General features: G+C 38.3%; 1 protein-coding gene across 1 annotated transcript in view; it reads left to right on the top strand.

The window, feature by feature from the left end:
- The window catches only part of UST (uronyl 2-sulfotransferase), a 381294-nt gene that overhangs the window by 239060 nt on the left and 118639 nt on the right, over positions 1-23595 (top strand). The window contains exon 5 of the mRNA XM_036768102.1: positions 20685-20838. Within this exon, the coding sequence (XP_036623997.1) occupies positions 20685-20838 (154 nt within the window). The remainder of the gene's footprint in view (positions 1-20684; positions 20839-23595) is intronic.

The raw sequence follows: 23595 nt of genomic DNA, 5'->3' as shown, positions 1-23595 counted from the left end.
CTCTGCCCCTCAAATACCTCTATGACCTTGGGTTTAACCTTTTTGTCCACAATTTCCTCATCTGTTATTTAACTATGTTGCCTCTAAGGTCCTTTCCAGCTCTAAATGTATGATCTTAAGAATATGGGCTGCTAGGTGGTGCAGTGGATAGAGTGCTGGGTCTGGAGTCAGGAAGATTCATCTTTCTGAGTTCAAATCCAGCCTCAGACACTTACTAGCTATGTGACCCTGCACAAGCCACTTAATCCTGTTTGTCTCAGTTTCCTCATCTGTGAAATGAGCTGGAGAAGGAAATGGCAAATCACTTCAGTATCTTTGCCAAGAAAACTCCAAATAGGGTCAAGAAGAGCCAGACACCACTGAAATGACTGAACAACAAAGATCCTAGGACACCATGACCAGGACTCTGGGAACAACTTGGTGATCGGAGCAATACTTAGTCTAAAGCTGCATAGAGAATGTTCCATCTGCTGACAAAGAGACTTCAGGTGGTTAGTCTCAGTAACCATGGCAGCAGAATCACCCTCCTTTCCCTGCCCTGGTGAAAGTATAGTAGGAGAAAAGAAGAGAGAAACCTACAGTGATTTTATTTAACAAATCTAAGCAGCAGCCTGCTTCTCAAAATACCCCTACCAGAAATATGTTCAATTGTCTTCTAAAATAGCCATGTTGCTCAATATTCTTTTTCTTCATTAGCAGAAACATGAAGATGATTTCCAATTGGTAGTTTCCCTTTCAGGTAAAACAAAAGGATAGAAATCATATTGCAAATAGGAATTTTTTGTATCATTTTTTCTTGTTTTGTTTTGATTCTAAAAGTACTCCCTTGTGATTTGAACCGCAATTGTTCCCAGCCATTTTCCCTTGTTTTTCTTTTTGGAAACTTCACCTTTTGATACTCATTTATAGTTCATATGTGTGTAAATATGATTGGACATGATGAATCTCTAGCTATAAATAGATATTCAAACTTGGAGCTCTTTGAGCCCCAATTCCCTTGTTCATAGAAGGAGTGGGTTGGAGAAAACCATCCCTATTCTTCCTCTGATCCCTTTCCGTTTCAGATCCTCTGAGTGTATGTTTGTGATGCAGGGACACAGTCAAACAAGTAGGACCAAAAGGCAAGGAGGTAACCCTGCTGATAAAACATTTGTCAGACTCTTGTTACATTAGCATGTCCAGGTTTGGATCATCAAACTTTTAAAAGGATGCACAGAAATAGGAGAGGGTGCAGAACAAGCCACCGTCATCTGGAGAATGAAAAGCAGATATTCTGAGGAAGAGTGAGAGGAACAGTAAAATTTAGCCTAAAGAAGAGAAGGTACAAGATAACTTAATAAAGTGATCCCTACTTTATAAAAAATCCAACAAATGGAAATCACTTTTAAAAAAATAGAAAATAAAGACAGAAAATAAAATAAATAAAATCTAAAATATATAAATATTTCATTATGAGATATTGGTTTTTTAACAAAAGTTGCTGTCATTGAATTCCTGTGAGTCCCAGGTAGCCCTTAGTTTCTATGTGGATTTCTATAGTTTATTAAATTTCTGCCCAGTGAGTAAAGAACTTCCAGACATTGAGTTGTCAGAAAATAGAATGGGCTGTCTCATTGTAGTGAGTTCCTTGTCACAAAGATGTTCAAATAGAAGCTAGAAGGTGTAATCTAGTGGAGAGAGAGTTAGACCTGAAATCAGGAAGACCTGCTTCACTTACTTAACAGTGTGTAATCTTGGCCAAGTCATTTAACCTCTGTTTGCCTTAACCCATTGGAGAAGGAAATGGCAAACCACTTGCCAAGAAAACCCCATGGACAGTATATGGCGTGCTAGAGTCCACAAGGTCGCGAAGAGTCAGACATGTCTAAATGACTGAACAACAATAACAAAACTTGAGCAAGACACACAGCCTGTTTCCTCATCTGTAAAATGAGGATAACTAATAAAGGCACCTACGAGTTGTTGTGAAGATTAAATAAGATAACATCGCTTCACAAAACTAAGAGTGTTATGTAAATGCCATGTAGTAGTAGTAGTGGTAGTAGTAGCAGCAGCAGTAACTACTAGTAGTAGTAATAGTAGTTAACCATTAGTTAGGGATATTAGAGGAGTCATTTATACTTCATAGAAGAGATGAGTCTAATTCACATCCAACTCTAAGATTCTGATTCTGTAACTCAGATGTAATGTAGTAATAATACTCTACACTCATACAATGCTTTAAATTAAAAAAAAAACACTCAGAACACTTTCACATGCATCATACTATGCTGCTAAGAATTCAACCAATCAGTCAACTAACACCAAAAGTTCTCACTATGTGCCAGGCCCTGTGCGAAGTGCTGGGGATAGAAAAAAGGTGAAAACATTCCCTACCCTCAAAGAACTTCCATGCTAATGGAGAAGACAAGTCCACTAGACTATACAGAACTGCTTTTTTTCCATTTTCCTGGAGCGGAGAGGCTGTCAAGCATTTGAGATTCAAAGGAATTTGCTTACCGTGATGCTAGCCAGATACAAATTGATCAATACCAACAAAGCAGAAAATTCAAGTATGATGCTATAAGCACTATCAGTAACTTGAAAACAAGGTTGGTCAAAGATAGGCTTCTTTTGAGTAACGTTAACCTTTGGAAAGTAAAACAGGATTTGACTACTGGGGAAGTTCCGCAGATGTCATGGGACCCCTTGGCCCTGTCATGACCTTGGGTTCTTGCCACTTCTCTTTTTGCTATGACTGAAAAACAAACAAACAAACAAACAAAAAAGGCCTTCCTTCTCAGAGATGAACAGAGATTCCCTAGGAATGCTGCTCTGTAGCTCATGATGTTGTCCCTATGGTGAGGGAATAGGTCCCCAGAAGGCTTGAACCCCAAGCTCTCTCCTTTACAGTTATACTCTATCCAAGGTACAATTCTGCATTGTAATTGGCTATAAACATATTGACTTTAGCTTCTAATTGGCTCTACGCTAGACTAGACTACACACACACACACACACACACATACATATACACACATTTCTGATAATCATTGATGTTTCACAAATGTGGCACCAGGGCCCTACTGTCCTCCAAAACCCTGCTTTTTCCACCAGCAAGCCCAAGGACTTGCACCACTGGTGACCCCCACTTTCCTCTTCATACTAAGTTTAGCTACCCAGGGGAACCTTGTTGGAAAGGGTGTAGGCCTTTCTCCTTTCTTCCTTGTTCTGTTCCCTGGAAACAACTCACAATCCTTCTTTAGATTTTTTTGTAAAGGTCTTATTACTAAGCACTATAAGGAAACATACAAGGGATTAAAATAACCAAGAAAGGGAAAATTTCCAAGTTAAAAGAGTTCTCATCAGTTAATCCTGATCCTACATGCAAAATGTGCCAGAAACCAGGCCTTCATCTTCAATGCCCTCTCTCTTGCCTGACTGGCATCTCTTCTTCCCGGTTTCTTCTCTGAGTCAGTCCAGCCCACTCTTGTCAAAGCTGTATTTCTAGCTAATAAATTCAATTTGGCCAGGTTATTATGTAGCTCAGCCCTTCCAGAGCCTGTTTCTTTAACTCTGAAAAAAAAGTAAGTAAGGGAGAGCTGACCCTGTAGCAAGAAGAAAACTTACTATGGCACCACCAATCCTCCTAGACTTCTTGCTTGCAAGAAATTAGACGCTTCCCATCATCCTTGACTCTGTGGCCATGAACTTGGAGAAGTGGTCTTTGAAGGAGGGGGGTCCTTCCCAATCTGCCCACCTAAGATCTTTCTCCCTGGGTTTAAGACTTCTTGCTGTATTTGGAAAGTAGCCAGCTATATTCTCATCCTCTCTACTCTTCCAATTATCACCACCTCAAGTTCTCTTTTTCTTCTTACATAGACCTGTCTTCTCTGTCTTTGTCTGTCTGAAGCAAACTCCCTAGCTAGTGAGATTTTAAGAGGCTCTCTCCCTTGTGGCGAATCTATCCTCCTCCTCCTCCTGACCCAAAATTGTGGGGGCCCCTCCTCTCTGGAGCCAGATACCTGGCTTCCATAATCTCCTCCTCCAAGTCTGGCATCCCTGTGCTATTCCCAACACAAAATCTATTTGCAAATTCTATTTTTGCCTGATTCAGACATTTTGTCCCACGGGCATCTGTCCCTGGCTCCCAGCTCATTAACAGATCTTAAATGGCAGACACAAGTAGGGCCATTAAAGATTGGAGGCCTGTGTTTGACCCGGCTAGTAGCCTCAAACACCTCTTGGTTCTTCTAAGTCATACTCTTGGCTGTTAGTTTATTAGAATCTATGTTCATAATTAGGAAATTTGCTCACATAGAACTCTCTCCCAATAGGGTCTGGTACTGTAGCCAATCGATACCAAAATTTCTTTGGCCTTTCCCCCAAGGCAGCAACTGTTATGAGATCTCTACCTCTTTCTACTACAGAGACAATTACCTCCTAGTTAGTCTCTTTTCCTCAAATCCCTCCATATTCCAATTCATCATCCACACGGCAACCAAAGTGATTTCCCTTCAGCATAGGTCTGATTATGTCATTCCTAACTAAATAAAGTCCAGTGACCCCCTATTGCCTTGTGTGAAATATAAACTCCTTTGTTTGGCTTTTAAAGCTCTTCACAACTAGGCCCCAACCAACTTCTCCAGACCTATTAAACATTACTCATCTTTCTGCACTCTACAGTCTTGTCAAATGGGCTTTCTTGCTGGTCTTCACACTCCTAACACTGTACCTTCACTGACTGTCTTCCCATGCCTAGAACTTCCTCTTCACCTCATAAGATCCCTCAATACTCTTTAGAAACACCGCAGTCAACATGAAGTTTTTCCTAACCCCAAACTGCAGTGTCCTACCTCCCTCAACTTCTTAAGTCATGTCCTATTCTTCATGACCCTATTTGGGGTTTTCTTGGCAAAGATACTGGGGTAGTTTGCCATTTTTTTCTCCAACTCATTTTACGGATGAGGCAAATAGGATTAAGTGACTTGCCCAGGCTCATATAGCTAGTAAGTATCTGAGGCTGGATTTGAACCCAAGAAGATGAGTCTTCCTGACTCCAGGCCCAGCACTCTCCACTGCACCACCTAGCTGCCCATATTTCCCTCAATGATGTTGTATTTATTTTGTTTTTGTTCTATATATACTTATATATGTATGCAACTTAGTAAATCAACAAGAACTTATTAATTGCTTGGGAACATAGCAGCCAATGTACTAAGCACTACAGGTATACAGAAAGGGAAAAGCCCAGTCCCTGCTGTACAGAATGTACAATGTAATGGAGGAGACAGTCTGTAAATAACTAGCTATATATAAGGCACGGGATAGATGATGGCTATCTGAAAGCAGAAGGTAGTCACAATAAGGAGTTGGGGGCAGCTGGAAAAAGTCTCCTACATAAGGTGGGATTTCAGCTCAGTCTTTAGGGAAGCCAGGAAGCAGAGCACTCCAGGCACGGGGAACAACTAGTTGTCGAGATGAGAAATGGAGAGTCATGTTCAAGGAATTGCAAATAGACCAGTATAGCTGGATTGTAGAGCATGTGGGGATGGGGGGCAGTGGGGGGCAGCAAGGTGGTACAGTGAATAGATGCCAGGTCTGGAGTAAGGAGGACCTGAGTTCAAATGTGACCTCAAACACTTACTAGCTGTGTGAGCCTGGGCAAGTCACTTAATCCTGTTTGCCTCACTTTCCTCATCTGTAAAATGAGCTGGAGAAAGAAACAGCAAACCACTCCAGTGTCTTTGCCAGGAAAACCCCAAATGGGGTCATGAAGAGTCAGACACAACTGAATAATGAGGACAATGACTAAACGACAAAGTATGGGGAAGGGAGTAATAAGTAAAAAGGCTAGAAAAGTAGGAAGGAGACAGGTTACAAAGAGCTCTAAGTGTCAGAAGACGTTGTATTTGATCCTAAAAGTGGTAGGGTATCCACGGGAGCTCCATGAGCAGTGGAGTGGCATGAACTGTACTTTGGAAAAATTGCTTTGGCAGCTGTGTGGATTGGAAGGCAGATTGGAATGGTAAGAGAATGAGGAAAGGTCAGTTAGAAGGCTCTTTCCAGACAGTAGATAAAGTAGGCCTAAACTAGGGTGATGGCTGAATGAGGGAAGAGAAGAATATGTACATGTACATGTGTGTGTATAAATATAGACATATACATATATGTGTGTATATATGCACATATGGAAGTAGATATACATACATATATACATGTACATGTACACGTACACATACATATACATATATACATATACATATACGTATACGTATACATATACATATACATATACATATACATATACATATACATATACATATACATATACATATACATATACGTGTGTATATAATCCCTCCCAGGACCTTCTTTTCTAGTGGGCATCTGAGCCAGCCATCTTTTCATTTCCCACACAGGGGACCAGTCCCACTCCTTTTCAGCTTCATTTCATGTGTTACAGGTACATGTGAATCCCTTAGTAGATGATAAACTCCCCCAAGAACAGACTTTCATTATTCTCTTTACTCATTGCCTAACACAATACCTGTCACCGAGTGAGTGCTTAGTAATAGTAAAAGTAAATGCATAGTAAGTAATTATTTATTTTTGATTAATTGATATATCCTGTAAAGCAGGAATTCTTAACTCGAGGTCCATGTACTCCTAAGGGGTTAATGCATAGATTTCAGGGGCTTCTTGAATCTGAATGGGAAAAATAAACCTTTTCAAATGTAATTTATTCCCTTCACAATCCTGGGTATTTTATTTTATATATTTAAAAATTCTGAGGAACGGTCCATAGACTTCACCAGAAAAGGGGTCCATAACACAAAAAAGTTAAGACTTCCTGCTTTAGTGTTATCCATCTGGGTTCCCTTATCATCTTCCCTTCTCATGCTATCATGTTTAATTCATCCTGCTCATTTTATATTTACTACTAAGTCCCACTAGTTAATCCTGCACGAATCAGCCTCCTCAGCTTCCACCACCTGCGCCTTTGGAATATTTCAAATAATAAATTATCAAATTTATAAATTATCTGCAATAACCAGGGTTACTGTTCACGTTAAATCCCAGAATACAAATAAAAAAATGAATTGGGCATCAAGTGAATTTGGCTATATTTCTAGCTATATTCTGAAGCAAAGTAGAAACAATATTTATGCTCTCTTGTGTTATCCCTGCCTCTTCTCAATGATGAAGAGCTGAATATAGTTCTAATATGATGTAGAAAGAGAAGAGCCTTAGAGAGGAGAACAATGTAACATACACCTGAGCCAGAATTGAGCCTTATCATCAATAAACTGTAAAGCTCAGCTATCTTCATTTCTCATTCCCTAGAAAGCTCTTCATCCTGAGAGATCAAGCCAGCCCAGGAATTCACACCCCCAAAGTACCCTTTGCTCCTACCTCTGATTGAATGGCTCCTCCCAAGACCTTCCTTTACAGTAGGCACCCAGGCCAGCTATCTCTTCATGTCCCATATAGGGTACCAACTCCCCCTTTTCACCTTCATTTTATGTGTTCCCTTTCCCCATTAAAATATAATATGCCCTCCTTGAGGGCAATGACTTTCTTTTTGTTTGTATTCCCAATGCTTAACACAGTATCTGGCACATAGCAAGCACTAAATAAGTGCTTGTTAACTGGTGGCCCTCTTGTCATTCATTCCTCCTGACATGAGGATTCTCACTTTGCTATGTCAGAGTGCAGGAACTATAAATTGATCCATTATTAATATTATACTTTTATTCATGGCGCCTAAAATAATACAGCACGGTGTAGTAGATAGAGCTAACTCTGAGTCAGAAAGAGCTGGGTTTCAGTCCCATCTCTAATGCATTCTACCTTTGTGACTCTGGGCAAGACACTTAATCTCTCAGTGACCCCAGGAAATTCTGAAACTATAAGTTGCCAGACATCTGGAGTGTCCAATGCCAATGAGATCACAGGTCTAAGATAGGTAAATAGCTATTATAGAGGCATTGTGGTATAGTAAATAGAGAGCTGGCTTTGAAGCCAAGAAGAGCTGAGTTCAAGTCCCATTCCTGATACCATACTAATACTCACAATGAAAACATTCCTTCTACCAAGTCTAGTCTTTCTCCATTTTAATAGTATGCTGCACTATATTTTATGGTGAAGTAATGTTTGAAAATGAATGTTTAGCCACACTCTCCACATCTACTCTTTCATGTATAAATTTTCTCAACTTTCAAGTCTTTTAAAGCATCTGGCATCATATCAAGCCTAATTATTTTTTTAAGCATGGAATGTTGAAGTTTTATCTTGAAAGAAAGGCTTTGGAAAGGCATCAAATAAGTGTTGTAAAATATGACGCATCCAACTCTCTGTTATTCAGGAGCTGATTTTTAAAATTCATGAATTCTTCAAACTCATCTTTAGTTCCTCCTTATTACTCTCCTTTGGCTATTTCAGTCTTCACCACTACAACCACCTAAAGGGAAAGGATTAGACAGACTCAGATCAGAGTAGGCCTCAGGCAGTGTCGATTGGAGATAAAAATGGATAGTCAAACATAAACTTTAAGATTTGTAATTGGTTTACAAGATTATAGCTGGAAAGAGATCATCTAGTCCAACCTTCCATCTCACAATCGAGGCCCACAGAGGGATAAATGAAATGATTAATTGAAGGTCGCATGGCTAGTAAGTAAGTAAGGGAGTCTAGATTCCAACTCAGGCCTTCAGACTTTAAAACCAGGGAGTGCTCTTTCTTTACAATGTCTCTCACATCAAGTGCATACTATGCTAGACACATAATTTAGGCAACCTATTTGGATCAATAAATTAAAGATGCTTAATTTTTTATAATGGTAGAGTGTTTAATATTTGTCCAAATCAGCTTGCATTTAACATTTCCCAGATGTTCCAAAGTATTGTTTTTACTAACATAAAAAGTTACTTTCAAACTAAACAAAACAAAAAGGTTGAAGCTAACAACAACAACAGTGGCCTTTGTATAAGCATTTTTTTTTTCTGAAATAGAGAGCTGACTGCAAAAGAAGAGTTATAGACTACATTTAAATGTGTCTTCCAAGCCCGTATGAACAAATGCTCATTGTTAGAAGGATTAAAGAATCTTTTCTTACTGTCTTATCAGTGTCCCTGGAGGAACCAATCTGTCTTTTAATTGCTACTCACTGGCAGCTGGGTAATGAAGGGTGATTCCATTATGCCCACAGTGGGATTGTTTAAATGCCATATTATTGGTTTCCCTTTTTCTGGTTCCTGAGATTTTTTTTTGTAATTCTTTTTCCATCCCACATATTTTTCTCAATTTCTGTTTCCAGTGAAAACATTATTGAATCTTATTTCAGCTTCCTGTGCCTATCAAAATACCAGCAGAGAAAAGCTCAAGTAAATTATATGGGAAAAGAATTCTTTAAATAGTTGCAGCCACCATTTTTCCTCTTGGCATTTATTTTTCATTTTATTCTTCCTCCCGCTTTCATGACCCCTTCACCCTCCTTTGCTTCCTCTTTTACTTCCTTGGTTTTCTGAGACAGTGGCTTCAGCTCTTTTAAAAGACAAATCAATCTTCCAAAGGAGCAGGCACTGCAAAATGCAGTCAAGGCTAAAGATGTTGGACACGTTCCCTCCTCTCTATTCTGTTCTTAATTGTTGATGTGAACAAAACCTGCCCTCCGATGGCAATATTATATAAATTAATTCAATTTTGCTAATTCCATAATTCAATTTGGTTTCCATTTTTCATTTCCAAATGTTGTCTTTGTTTTCATTTTCATTAGCAAAGTAATCTGTTCCTATTTCATGTCTTTCACATCTTCATGATGCTGACAAAAGCTTCAAAAACCACTGAAAGCCCCAGAATGCTTTAGCTATATGGCTCAAAAGTTCAATTTTTTAAAAATTTCAATATTCCAGTCTGCTCCACTCCAATGTATCATGTTTACTGCCACCAATACCACCTCTTTTATCAAGGCACCCCCTTGTTCAAGTACCTAAAATGACTCCCTATTGCCCTTTTGTATCAAGTCCAAACTCCTCTGCCCTCATTTTAAGGCCCTCTGCAATTTGGGCTCCTGTTTATGTTTTTTTACATAATCATAGGACCTTATTGTTCATTGAACCATGGTTTGTTGTTTTATTAATTCAACATCCTGCTTTCCAGTGGCCTCAACCAAGACCAACTCCCAGCCCTACTAAATGCCAAAATTTTCTTATTCTAAGTTCTTGTACCTCTTTCCTTTGCCCTGGGAAAATAAGAGAGAATGCTCCACCCGTGTTGGAGTGCAAACAGAATATTCCCTGGAAAACAGTGACACAGTGCAGGGGTCTGCACAACAATGCTGTTGCCCGACCTTTATTCCTCAACTAGCCAGAGGAGCTGTTCCTCCTGGCTATGATCAAGAGGTCCACCCTCCTCCCCACATCCTACCCTGCCCTAAGAAAGAAAGTAAGAGGTAGAAGGACTAAGATCAAGTCTTAGTCAGTTTCTAAAGGTGAGTAATCCTGTCCTAGGTTTCGTAGCCTGTATCTGGATGGTGGTGGCAGGGGTGAGTGGGTGGGTGTGATTATTAAGAGTAGTGAAAGAGGCTGGCTGTTAACATTTGAAGGGTTTATTTACAGTAAGGGTGGAGGGTGTAAAGTCTAAAAAGACTCACTCTGGGGACTTCTTCCCTTCCTCCTCAACAACCTACTTCCTTCTTTGGAGAAACCTCTGCCCTGAAGCCCCAGTATCTGGATTGGTGATTCTTTTGCCCCAACCAGTTTTTCAGGAAGGGCCTCATCCATACTTTGCCTCATTCGTACCTGGACTCATTCTCCAGCTTTCTTCTCCTGCTCTGCTACAGCTGCTTTTCCTTCTCTAGGATACCTTTCCTCCAGCCCCACTTTCCAACTCCCAGTTATGTGTTATCTTTCACGTTAGAACGTAAGCTCCTTGAGGGCGACTATTATTTGTATAACCAGCTCTTAGCACAATGTGTGGCCCATAGAAAGTGCTTCATAAATGATCTATCTATCCATCCTTCTGATTCATTATTCATACTCTTCTGAACATATCAATTATAAACAACAAAGACTCACCCATTTGTACTTTCTGTTTCCGTTTGGCCAATCTCACTCTCCCCTGCACATGCCACATTCCTTCCTGCCATGCCTCTGTTTTTGCTTATATCATAACCATACCCTTCTGCCTATCCCAATTCCTCCTTCAAAACCCACCACAAGTCTCACCTTCTCCATGAAATCTTCTCTATTTCAACCCCATTTGATCTCTCTTTTCTCTGAATTCTTGCACTTACAGTGAGTAGTGTACTTATGTTTCCAAGCTGGGTTGTTTCGTATGTTCATCTTCTCCCCATAAGTAGAGTGTATTCTCCTTGACACTATATTTTATACTTCTTTGTGGCCCAACAAAGTCAAGAAGCATAGAGGGCACAAAGTGTGTGTTGATTATATGCTTTATGATTGATTGGCTTCCGGCTGCATGTGGTTCTCGCCTGTGAGTCAAGAATAGCTTTGATGTTGTCTTTTGAAATTTTCCCTTAGGAATCACAGATTAATAGAATGTGAGAGCAATAAGTGATCATTACATTACCTATTCTATCCCACTCCTATTTTAAAGAAGAGTTACCTGAAGCTGAAATAAAAAACCAGGAATATCCAAGGTATACATTTGGCTCTTCTCATTTCTTCCTTTTAAAAAATTGAAGCCCTGAACTCCCCATCTTCTGAATATACAATCGGCAACTCCTTTCCTATAGACTAAGGCCTACCAGCTGGAAGCTGAGTTATTATTATTTTATTGTTTGTTAAGTTTGGTTTCTATTATTTAAGTATTTCTATAGCACTGAATGTTCAAAGCTCTTTGCAATCATCTTTTTATTAGCTGTTCTTGCCAATAAGCCTGTAAAATTGGTTGCCTCGTAATATGGAGAAGAATTGATTGCTAGAGTCATGGAGTGAAATATTGAAGGTCACACAAGAATGCTGTGGCTTTGATGCTTTCTGGCTACGGACCCATAGACTGTATAAGTCAGGCAACCTTTCAGAGCTTGTTTCCTCACTTCTAAAACTTGGATAATTATGCTTACACTAGACTGACTGTATGTAAGGAGGATTTGGTTATCTTTTTTTAGAGTTCAGTTTCTCAGGATCCAGGGCCATGGCATTGTCTAGTTTCCAGGTGTTAGATAATAATTCCCAGAATAGCCCCAAGGATACTAGATAGTAATTCCTAGAATCATAGTGACAGGCAGTCCTACTGAGGCTATGCCATGAGATAAGGGGTGACATAATGTGATATTTACTATGCTTGTGCAGAATGACAATATGGCTAAAGTTAACCTGTGAGCTTGATGTTGGCAAGATGCCTTCTTTGTCTGTTGCCCTATAAAGCAAGTGGGCACTGGTCAGTGAGTGAGGAATCCATGGGGAACCCATGGAGGAAACCATGGGTAATGCATAAAGGAATGCATGTACCTGCCTCAACTAGCTCCCATTGAGGCTTGAGGGGACTTAGGGGAGTACAGAAGCTGTGCCTGTCTCGATTGACCCCATCAAGACATGGGGTAGTTGCCCCGCCCCCTTCATGCTGGCCCCTGCAAGAAGGGTTGTTAGGAAATGCTGTAGAAGCTGGTTCTCCCATTATCAGCAACCTTCTGAGAAGACTAGACTAGAATAAAATAAGATTATTAACCTCTCCGAAGCTGTCCATCCTATCTGACTGGATCAAGAGTGAACCTGTTAGAGGTTAGAGTCTGAAAACTCCAGTGCCTCCTGTGTGTTATCTGTGAAACACTGACCCAGAGGGTTATTATTAGGAAAGCAGTTGGTAAGCCTTAAAATGCTATTTTATGGAAAAATATTATTCTTATGTTATTATATTTGAGGATATATCATGCCTGTCACAACTACTCTTCAGTAATGGGCATAAACTTGGCAACTTTAGAATTCAAGTCAAATCCTTCTGCAAGAATTATCAGTTGAATCTCATAGAATTGCTATTACATATACACACACGCTCTCACACACACACACACACACACACACACACACACACACACACACACACTTCCAAACAATAAGCATTTATTAAGCACCTACTATGTGCCAGGTGCGGGTTAAGCACTGGCACTCCCCTAAGCTATATTTTCTAACATGGAGCAGTACTGTGTCCTGCCATTCTTTGAAGCTATATCCATACTCAGCCTTTGAATTCAGCCAGATTGTAACTCAGTTTTACACAGCTGAAATTTTAAATCTGGGGAAAAGATAAGAATATTAAGAATGTATGGAAGACCTTCCAAATTCCTTTGCTAACCACAATGCCACATCCATACCTTTGTGGATCATTCCTCGGGCAATTGTCCTTCTGCCATTGTGGTGCCCTTGCAGTCTCATACAGGGTTAATAACCCTGACGGACCGCAGATATCCAAAGCATTTTTCATATGCCTATTTCACAATTTTCGTACTAAACTTTCATTTCCCCACACTCTAGATATTCATGGACCTTAATTGGGTCTATTCTATAAATTCTCCTTTGCTGGGGCTAGAGTGCCTGGCTTGGAGTCAGGAAGACTTATGTTCCTGATTCAAATCCAGCCTCAGATACTTACTAGCTGTGTGAGCCTGGACAAGTCACTTAACCCTGTTTGCCTCAGTTTCCTCATTATATAAAATGAGCTGGAGAAGAAAAAGGCAAACCGCTCTAAGTATCTTTGCCATGAAAATCCCAAACGGCGTCATGAAGAGCCAGACAACTATAAACAACTGAACAACAACAAAATTGCAGTTCAGTTCAATGTAATGAAACAAACATATGTAAGGTACCTATAAACTGCAAGGCATTTTTCCTTGTACTTGTAAAACTCCTGAAAGAACCGATTGAAACTCAACACTCATTGGTAGATGAGTAACTTTTACCACCAAGCCAGAGTAAAACAAAGCAAACAAAAAAGCATACCTACTATTGGTTAAAATATCCCTATAAGAACGTCCATGACTTATTCTCTGTCTCTCTCTCTCTCTGTATCTCTGTCTGTCTGACTGTCTGTCTGTCTCTCTCTTTCTCTCTCTGTGTGTCTCTGTCTCTCTACATACGTATATATGTATGTACACACACATACACACACATATCTATCTATCTATCTATCTATCTATCTATCTATCTATCTATCTATCTATCTATCTATGAATAGCCCCTGCTACTGGAATTCTTCCTCACCACCACTGCCCTTATTCTCAAAGGGGATTGATCTAGGCTCAGGGGTTTAAGGCTTGAACAAGCCCACATCTTGTGTCAGAGGTTTTGTTGGATGTTGAGGCTATCATTATTACTATTGTAGCTATATTGTGGATTAAGTGGTTTTTGCAGGTTGGACTAGAGACTGAATGACCATTTATAATGTTGTTTATATCAGGAAATCTATTTCAATTTCCAAACAACCAATTTACAAATCATTTTTTGAACCTCATCCATTTGGAAGTTGGCAAGTATAACCACATCTTTATTCAGCAAATGAAATTGAGTTTTCCTTCTTGTAATATAAATAGATTAGTTTGATAGCTAACTTAAAACATATATAGCTTTTCTAGAAATTAGAGCTAAAAGAATCTTAGAGATCGTATAACCCAGTCCCCTCATACTACAAAAAGGAAATCCAAAGCCCAGGGCGATAAAACATCTTGCCCATGGTGTCATAGGTTTTATATAGCCAAGCTGGCTTCAAGTCCATGTCCCCTGACTCCAAATCCAGTATCCTTTCCCAAATCCTATTCTGTATATTGGGGATTTTAGTAAGATCATACCCAAAATACTTCTCCGTGGTTCTTTTTTTCAGAAAATAAGCACACAAACTACTCCTAGATGAATAATAAGTATTAATTGCCCTAGTAGATAATAAGTCAATTCTAAGTCAGGAGTATGGAGAAATAATGAATGAAAATTCAACGCAGTAAAACCAATAATGGTGTTAGGGCATCTAAGTATAGTACGTAAGTGTGGTGAAATAAGCTCACATTAGACTTTTTAAAGAATAGTGACTCACCTAGTGGAAAATGACTTAAAAGAAAAAAAGTAAAACTTAAGAAAAACATGATCATTTTGGCAAGTGTTGAAAGAACAGCCACAAGAACAAGAAGGTTGTAAAACAATATTTATGTTAATGAAACTAGGAGTTAAATTAGTGGTAAACTTGAGTATGAAATTTGCCTTATTTCAGATTACTCTAGAAGTTGCTTTTTTTCCTTCAGTTTAGCAGAAAATTGTTTGAGGCAGCTAGGTGGTGCAGTGGATAAGAGTGCTGGCCTTGGAGTCAGGGAGTCCAAAGTCCAAATTCTGCCTCAGACACTTGTAAGCTGTGTGACCCTGGGCAAGTCACTGAACCTCTCTCAGCCTCAGTTTCCTCATATATTAAATGGGAGCTAATAATAGCACCTACTTCACAGGGTTATTGTGAGGTTCTTAAGAGATAACATAGGTGAGGTGCTTTGCAAACCTTAAAGCGCTATTTAAATGTTAGCCATTATTTGAACAGCAAAATTAGCTGGCAGGAATAAATGTCTTTCTACAGGGCCAGGAAAAAGAGAGGCCTATGTCAAGTATTTCTGTTTTCTGACCTTGTACAGCAAGTTCTTAAACACAGCACCAGACCCCTAAGTTGGAAGATTACATCTAAACAGTTGGATGACTAATTCATTTGCTTAAAATGCATATACATGAGTGAATCATCCCTATCTAGTCTTGCAGATACTTAAGAGGCTTTAACCTCTGTAGTGACAAACCCATTGCAAGGCCAAGGGCAATTACCAATAATAGGAACTGGCTCGTTGATTCCTTGGCACTACTTCACTTTATTTTAGTCTTCAGTGGTTCTTGAGATGAGTCTGCAATTAACTTGGTGATCATTATTCATATGACGTCTACAAGTGCCCTGTTTTATTGTTAACGGTATAGCGTTAGTTTGCTTGACTATTTCCATTCACATTAACTGCATGTGCTCTGTCTTCTGGCTTACCTAGGATTGTGAATTGTGACGTCTACAAGTGCCGTGTTTTATTGTTAACGGTATAGCGTTAGTTTGCTTGACTATTTCCATTCACATTAACTGCATGTGCTCTGTCTTCTGGCTTACCTAGGATTGTGAATTTAGTTGTGTTCTATAAAATTTGAGGCATAACTTAATTCAGTGGGTGGGATATCGATACCTTATCCATTATGTGTGTGTGTGTGTGTGTGTATGTACATACATGGTATCTCATAGAACTGATTTCAAGTTTATTGTTAATCATATGCGTGTGGTGGTGGTTGTTCATTCATTTCAGTTGTGTCTGACTCTTTGTGACCCCATTTTTACAGATAAGGAAATTGAATCAAACAGGGTTAAGTGACTTGCCCATGGTCATACAGCTAGTAAGTATCTGAGGTCAAATTTGAATTCAGGTCTTCTTGACTCCAGGCCCTGGGCTCTATCCACTGCGCCACCTAGCTGTCCCATACATGTGGTCTGCCATCAGCAAAGTCCTTGGCAAAGTAAGCTGAAAAGATAGTTAGTTGCCTGTATGATGTGATTTGAACGGTGCCTCTAAGGGCCAAAATATCTCCCACACTAAATTACCATGCTTCAATGCTACATGAATCTGTGATCTTATCAACAGAGGCATTCTCTCTTTTGGTACAATTTGTATTTCTCTGTTTCCGGTTTCTCCTCTCTCCAGTGCATCTTCCATACTGCTGTGTATTGAAGAAAAAACAATCTCTTTAAGGCACCTATCATGCTCAAAAACCATCAGCGCTTCCTTGTTGCTTCCTGGATAAAATACAAATTTAGCACACTGGAATTTAAAACACTCCATATTCTGAATCCCATCTACTCTTCCAGCCTTGTTTCACTTCACTCCCTTTTGTGTGCAGCATGTTCCAACCAAACTGGACTACTAGCTCTTCCCCAAACATAATTCTCCATCTCCTGCTCCATGTCATCACACAAAGCTAGAACGTGCTTGCCCCTAGCCCTTATCAGAATCCTTGTTTTCCTTCAAGACTCAGATCAGCTGATTTCCCTGATTCTCCCATTTGTTAATGCTCTCTCCTTAAAATTACCTTATGTTATACTTACTTGCCAGTCCCTTACACATGGTAGATTCTTAACAAATGTTTGTTGAGTTAATCCAATTTATGCTGTGCAGTCCTTTTCATCCTGTGCGATTCTTGCCAATACTTTTCCATAAATATTCCATAGAGGATGGACCCAATATGTGATAGGACTTACTCTAAATCTTTTCATATTTCATAGATACTAGCAGAGTATTCAGACTGAATTCTGTTAGAACCTGCTCTCATTACATGTTGGTACACTATCTTTTCATATCAGACAATTCCTAGATGATGTCCCATATGCCATCAGTCATAGATCATCATTGAAAATAGGCTACAGCTTGTGCCTACTATACATCATTCAATTACCTGTGGATCATCCATCACTTTGATTATGGATTGTGGCGTTCCAAATTCACAACTATACAGTCCCTCCCCACTAAAAGATATGTTAAAAAGATGCTTGTGCTAAAGAGCAACTTGGAATTATCCCAAGCACTTCACACTTTCCCAAATTCTATCTAGCATGCTCTCTTCTTCCTATTCATTTCTGGGCTCCAATTATTGTCCTTGTGTGACACCCGCTCCAGGAATAAAATACTAACTTGATAAGCCAGGCTTCCACATGTATTTCACAGTTTGGATAAATGGATTTCTAATTTTCCTATAAGGATGGTTACGCCATACTCTTTTTAGTAATCATGGCTATCCCTGAGGAAGCCTTATATTGTCCTGGGACTTCCTATGATCAGTAAAATGTCATTCACAAAGAACATCTAAAGAACCTCACCATTTATAAGACTTTTTCTTCCATTTGGATCCCATACAGCATATTCTTCATGCTAATGGAGAAGGCGTTGGGCAAAACATTCCTCTTTTTGTTTTGTGTCTCACTTCATTTTGAGAATAAAAGTACTTTTGAAGAGCTTTGTCTATGGCTTCATTTTTAAAGAATTTTGTATGATTCTCAGCATAACAAATAGAAGACACATTATAGGAGGAGAGTCTTTAAAGCTACAATTTGCTTCAATGAGTCAGGGTTTTATTTTTTTTGTTTTTGTTTTTGTTTTTGTTTTTTTTTTTTTTTTTTTGTAATCAACAAACAGTAAACACAGCCAGATCTTTCATTCTCTGCACTATTCCATCAATTTTGTGATGGTAAGGAGATGGTCTACTGTAGAAAATCATTTTCGAGAGACTTCCTGTTCATTCTATATATTTTCAATAAGGATACCCTCCATATGTGTGCAGATTATTCTTTTAAGGACTGAATGTAAATCATTAGTAAGGATTCACTAAACTTTGTTCAATAATAGGCCCTTGAGGAATACAAAATAAGTAGAAGGCCTATTGTCTCTTCCCATGGAGATTAAATATTTCACTAACTTTTAATTTTTTCTGAAATTATTGTGAACTTAATAAACAGAAACATATTCATATAGAAAAAGAGGAATGTATATGAAAAATGAATATTACATAAACTTTTTAAAGTATACATTAAAATTAACATACTAGCACCAACACTGCCCTACTCATCTGTGTTTCCTTGTGAGCTTCCTTCTCTTCTCTATTTTTCATGAAGATTTTTGTAAAATTTGGAAAGTGGTCATACAGGATAGTAATTTTTTTTAAAATTTAGTGTATTATCTTCCATGAAATCTTTTATAACTCTGCCTTAATGCTTTCATAATCAGGTTGCCTCCAGATCTTTCTGATTTCATTTTTTAAGTGTCCTTTCTATTACTGTATGTAACACTCTAGGGACTGAGGTGCATCACAGTTTCTCTCACTGGTGATGAAAATAGACTGTTGTAGAAATGCCAACAGCTCAGTTTCATTTTGTCTGTTCATTTCCTCCTACCAGCTTCATCTCTGAATGCTCTGTGACCAAGATTTTTGTACACCTGTTTTTACCTCCATTTTTTTGCACTTTCTTAAGGCAATATTGTTAGTAATTTTCCTCTGTGGTGTTTGACAAGTGATTTTTCATTTTAAACCAGAGTTGCTGTTATCTACCATCTGTCTCTACAAAGCAAAGACGTTTTGAGATTCTTCTGGCCTCCTCATTGCATCAGTTGAATTTTACAGAAAATGGGAACAATAAACGTCAATTGCTTTTTTGCATTTTCCTTTTTACAGCCTTTTGTAATAGATCAGATTGAGGCTACTGAGATTTTTTTACATCTCTTTTTGTCAATCCTTTCTTCTTTTTATGTTTATTTTTATCTTCACTCAGACTAATTAATGGTTTGATTATACTTACAGATCGCTTATTCTTATTCAGTTCTCACATCAGTAACTAATCATATCCTGCCCGTTAAATAATAGTCTTAACACAAGCTAATCTAAAAATTAGTTTTGCAATGTTGTTCAGTACTCTTGATGCTTAGTACCTTCTGGTGCTCTTCTTGACCAACGCATTCATGATATACAGGATAAAGCTTCTGAGAAGTCTAATACTCTTGTCACTGCCTCTACTAGTCATGCTTTCACATTACAATCACTGAGTATCAAAGTATATGTTCACTTGATTTATAAAAATCTCATCAAGTTCTTCAAATAACTTTTCTACTTCATCACCATGTGTAGCAGATGTGGGCGTACAAGCTACAATTATTTTCAGTGACTTCTTTGCTTATTCCTCTCATCATCACTTTAAGACAAAATAGCCAGGTGTTCTATGCAATGATACTCCCTATTGAGTCAGGGTGCATGAGAAAACCAACTCTTCTAACTCCTTTTTTTGTTTATCCAAAGAGAACTTATGAACTAAACCTCTAGTAAGCTGCAACTTCCTTTTTTTTGTCTGGTTTAATTTACTGAAAGATGCTCAGCTCTTAAAATAGAGTATCAGTTCTTGGCATTAGGCAAAGATCTCCTATTTGGAGAATGAACGTTAGAAATTTGTCACTTATGATACTTTTGAAAAATAAGATTATTGCTAGAGGAGTAACACATCAGACTAAAATACATTGAGGTATTAGTGACTCATCAGTGACAATTTCCTCCTAAGGATAAATTGGAGCAAGCCTGGGGCTTAATGAATATTTCCTCCCTAAAAAGAAAGCAAACAACAAAGGCCAGAAGTTCTCAAGATAAACTTTAATTCATATTAATAAATGTTTTGCAAAATACCTTCATAGCCACTGTTTCATTTGAACTTTATAATAGTACTTTCAGGTAGGTGGGATGAGTGCTCTAATCCCCCTTTTTTTCTTTGAAGTATAATGAAATGAAATGAATTCATCATAGGAAAATGTGCTGCATTTCTCATACCCATAATTGTTTTTATTCATCCACTGAAACTGTAATTTCATTTTGTAGCCTGGGTGAGTGCATGCCACATTCACCTTGGAGATGAAGCAATACTTTGTTTTAAGGTTGACTGGATTCTGGATGTGCAAGGGACCATAATCCCACGCCCCCCACTCAGTGATGTGGATCTCACCATGATCTCTTTCTTTTTGTACAATCATTGGATCATTAACAGACTAGAACATCTTATAGCAGTAAATCCAAATCTGAAGGAGAAACACTTTCAAAAATAGACCTCATCTTTCTCATTGAAGTGACTGTAACTCTTCCTGAAATCCTTGTGTTTTTTCCTGGTAGATTTGGAGGAGACCAGCCCGTGTACATCAACATCATTAGAGATCCTGTCAACCGATTTTTATCAAACTACTTTTTCCGTCGATTCGGTGACTGGAGAGGGGAGCAGAACCATATGATCCGCACACCAAGCATGAGGCAGGAAGAACGATATCTAGTAAGTGCGTTTACATATATGATATCATACACTCTCTACATTAAATTGTAAGCTTGTTGAGGGTAAGGACCCTATCATCATCTCTTTCCTTTACAACCAGTCACACTGTTGGAACAGTAACAACTCACATTTATATATCAATAGCCCTGTGAGGTAGAAAGTTCAAAAGTTACCTTCCCCATTTTACAGAGGAGCATACTGTAGCTCATACTCTAAACAACTTGTCCGATTCACGAAGCGGAGCCAGAACTCTGCTAGTCCAGTACACATTCTACTATGTCAAACTGCTACTTCATGTTAAGAGCACTTAATAAGCAGTAGATATTATTGACTGGTTTAAAATACCTTGACAAACTCGTTTGTTCCAGTTAACCCAGAACATATTTTACCACATTCTAGAAAAGGTGCTTTTTTTTTTCATTTGGCTTGCCTTCGGGATGTTTTAGGTTCAAACGAGGATATAAGTCAACTGTAGAAATCCTAATACAGGATTGCCATCTTCATGAAAACTTGACTTTCTTATGACTCAAGATTCTAGGCTAAAAGATTTGCTTTGATGTAGACTTTGCAGACAGCTGCACCCTTGTATTAGCAAGGCAATAATCACAATATAGACAATAATTGTCAAAATGCCTATGTGATTCTGTATCACAAAATATAAGAAACTCTCCATGTAGAAGTAGAACTAAACCATTTATTCAGACACCAGAGAACCAGATCCCCAAATCAATAAGCCCAATCCATCATAGCAGCAAAGAATTCAATACACAATATCACAGCAGAGAACCACTCCATCTCAAAGCCATCTGCCCCCCTGCTGGGGCCTTGCCCCACTCACAGCACAGCCAACATTGTCTGCGCTTTCCCTCAGTTCTAATTGCTCTCTCTCTCTCTCTCTCTCTCTCGCTCTCGCTCTCGCTCTCGCTCTCTCTCTCTGAGCATTTCCTGTGACACACTTTCCTTTTACTCACAGCGAGTTCCTCCCGGACATGTGACTTAGGCTTTCTGTGATGTAAGCGGGTCACATGGCCTATTAACGGGTGGGAAACATCTTCAAATCTAAATTGTCATTACAACCATCTAGTCTGTGCCTATTTCTATAATTTGCCTTTACCCTAATCTTTACAAAGATACATTAATTAAAAGAAAGAGAACTCGTTGGATGTCTTAAAATTAGGTGTTCATAGAAATCAAATGGCTGGAGAAGAAAATGGCAAACCGTTTTCCCAAGAAAATGCCAAAATGAGATCGTGAAGAATCAGATATGACTAAAAAAAGGACTGAACAAAAGAAGTGAAGTGGAAAGGCATTGTATTCCTTCTCTTAGATTTTATTGGTTTGTAAAAACAATGAGAATGAAACTTGTTAATTTAGTTGATTAGAATATAATCCTACTGAGACCAGCACTACAGGTCCAAGATCTGTATTTCACTCCTGTGCTTGGCCAGCAGTCAGTAGATCATGCTTGTTGATTAGAAGGAAAATCAAATGAGAGAATATAGCTCTAGCAATCCAAATCCACCATCATTGCTGAAAAAATAGCTAAAGTATGTGTCCTATCAATCATAATTCATTAAGATGCATCATCTTCCTATGGGAAAATAACATTATTTTTAGTAAAATAAACATATTTTATTTAATATCTACACTAAACTTAATCTTAATAACCAGTATAACATTTTGTACCTTTCTAAATACTTTCATACACCACTGATCCTCACAACATCTTCCTGGGGCAGAGAGGGGTGGTCTTTTGTCTGTGGGTAGTTGGACAAGATGGCCATTGAGAATTTGTCCAATTCTCAAATTTTATGATTTAGTGATTCTGTATTAAGATCAGAATTATGCAATATTAGAACTCCAAAGGTCTTTGAAGGTATAATTTTATAGACTAAGAAACTGGGACTTAAAAAGTTAGATGACTTGCCCAAAGGCACAAGCTGGTTAGTAAAAGAAGCGGCATGACACCCTTTTCTTGTAACTATCTTGGGATTATATCTGGACAGTCTTATCTCAAGGTAGCAATCCTCCTTCTAAATCATTCTCAACTTAGTAAAGCTAAAATGAAGTGAAATGTGTCTAAAAGAAAGAAGATATCAAATTATCCTATGGTATTTTTAAGAAGGGAGGAGTATCCTAATAAGTTCCACTAACTCTCTAGTGTGTTCATAGTTATACATTCAGTATGCATTTATTCTCTTTTTTATATCGAGTAATGAACAACATAACATATTTCTGAAAAAAAAGTTTATATAGACACATTTGGGACCTTGAGTTAAACACATGCACACACACACACACACACACACACACACACTCTTTAAAAAAACTTTCAATGCATTCCATTTACATAAGGCTTTCCTTAATCAAAATATTTTGCTAAATTTCTGATTTAACCATGGTATGATGTGAAATTCGAGTAAGGTCATGACAGTAGCTGTATAAAAAGTGAAGATTTGGTATAAGTCTTATAAATAATATTTCTTTAAATATGAATAGAAACCAAGGGTTAGGGAGGGATTGACTTAGTTAGATTTTTTCGTACTGTGGCAAGCTTTTTTTTCCATTTTTATTTAATTTAACACAATCAATGGCATATTCACACAGACATAAAAATTATAGGTATGAGAAAAATAATCATACAGATGTGTTCAGAGACTAATAAAATTTTAGAAATTGAGTGCCAGAAAGGGTATAATCCTACATCAACTGAGAAGTGGCTGAATACATTATGGTATATGAATGTAATTAAGTACT

Source organism: Trichosurus vulpecula, chromosome 7 (assembly GCF_011100635.1).
Source record: "Trichosurus vulpecula isolate mTriVul1 chromosome 7, mTriVul1.pri, whole genome shotgun sequence".
Taxonomy (NCBI): domain Eukaryota; kingdom Metazoa; phylum Chordata; class Mammalia; order Diprotodontia; family Phalangeridae; genus Trichosurus; species Trichosurus vulpecula.
Note: the sequence above shows the minus strand (reverse complement) of the source record. Positions and strands in the feature narration are given on the sequence as shown.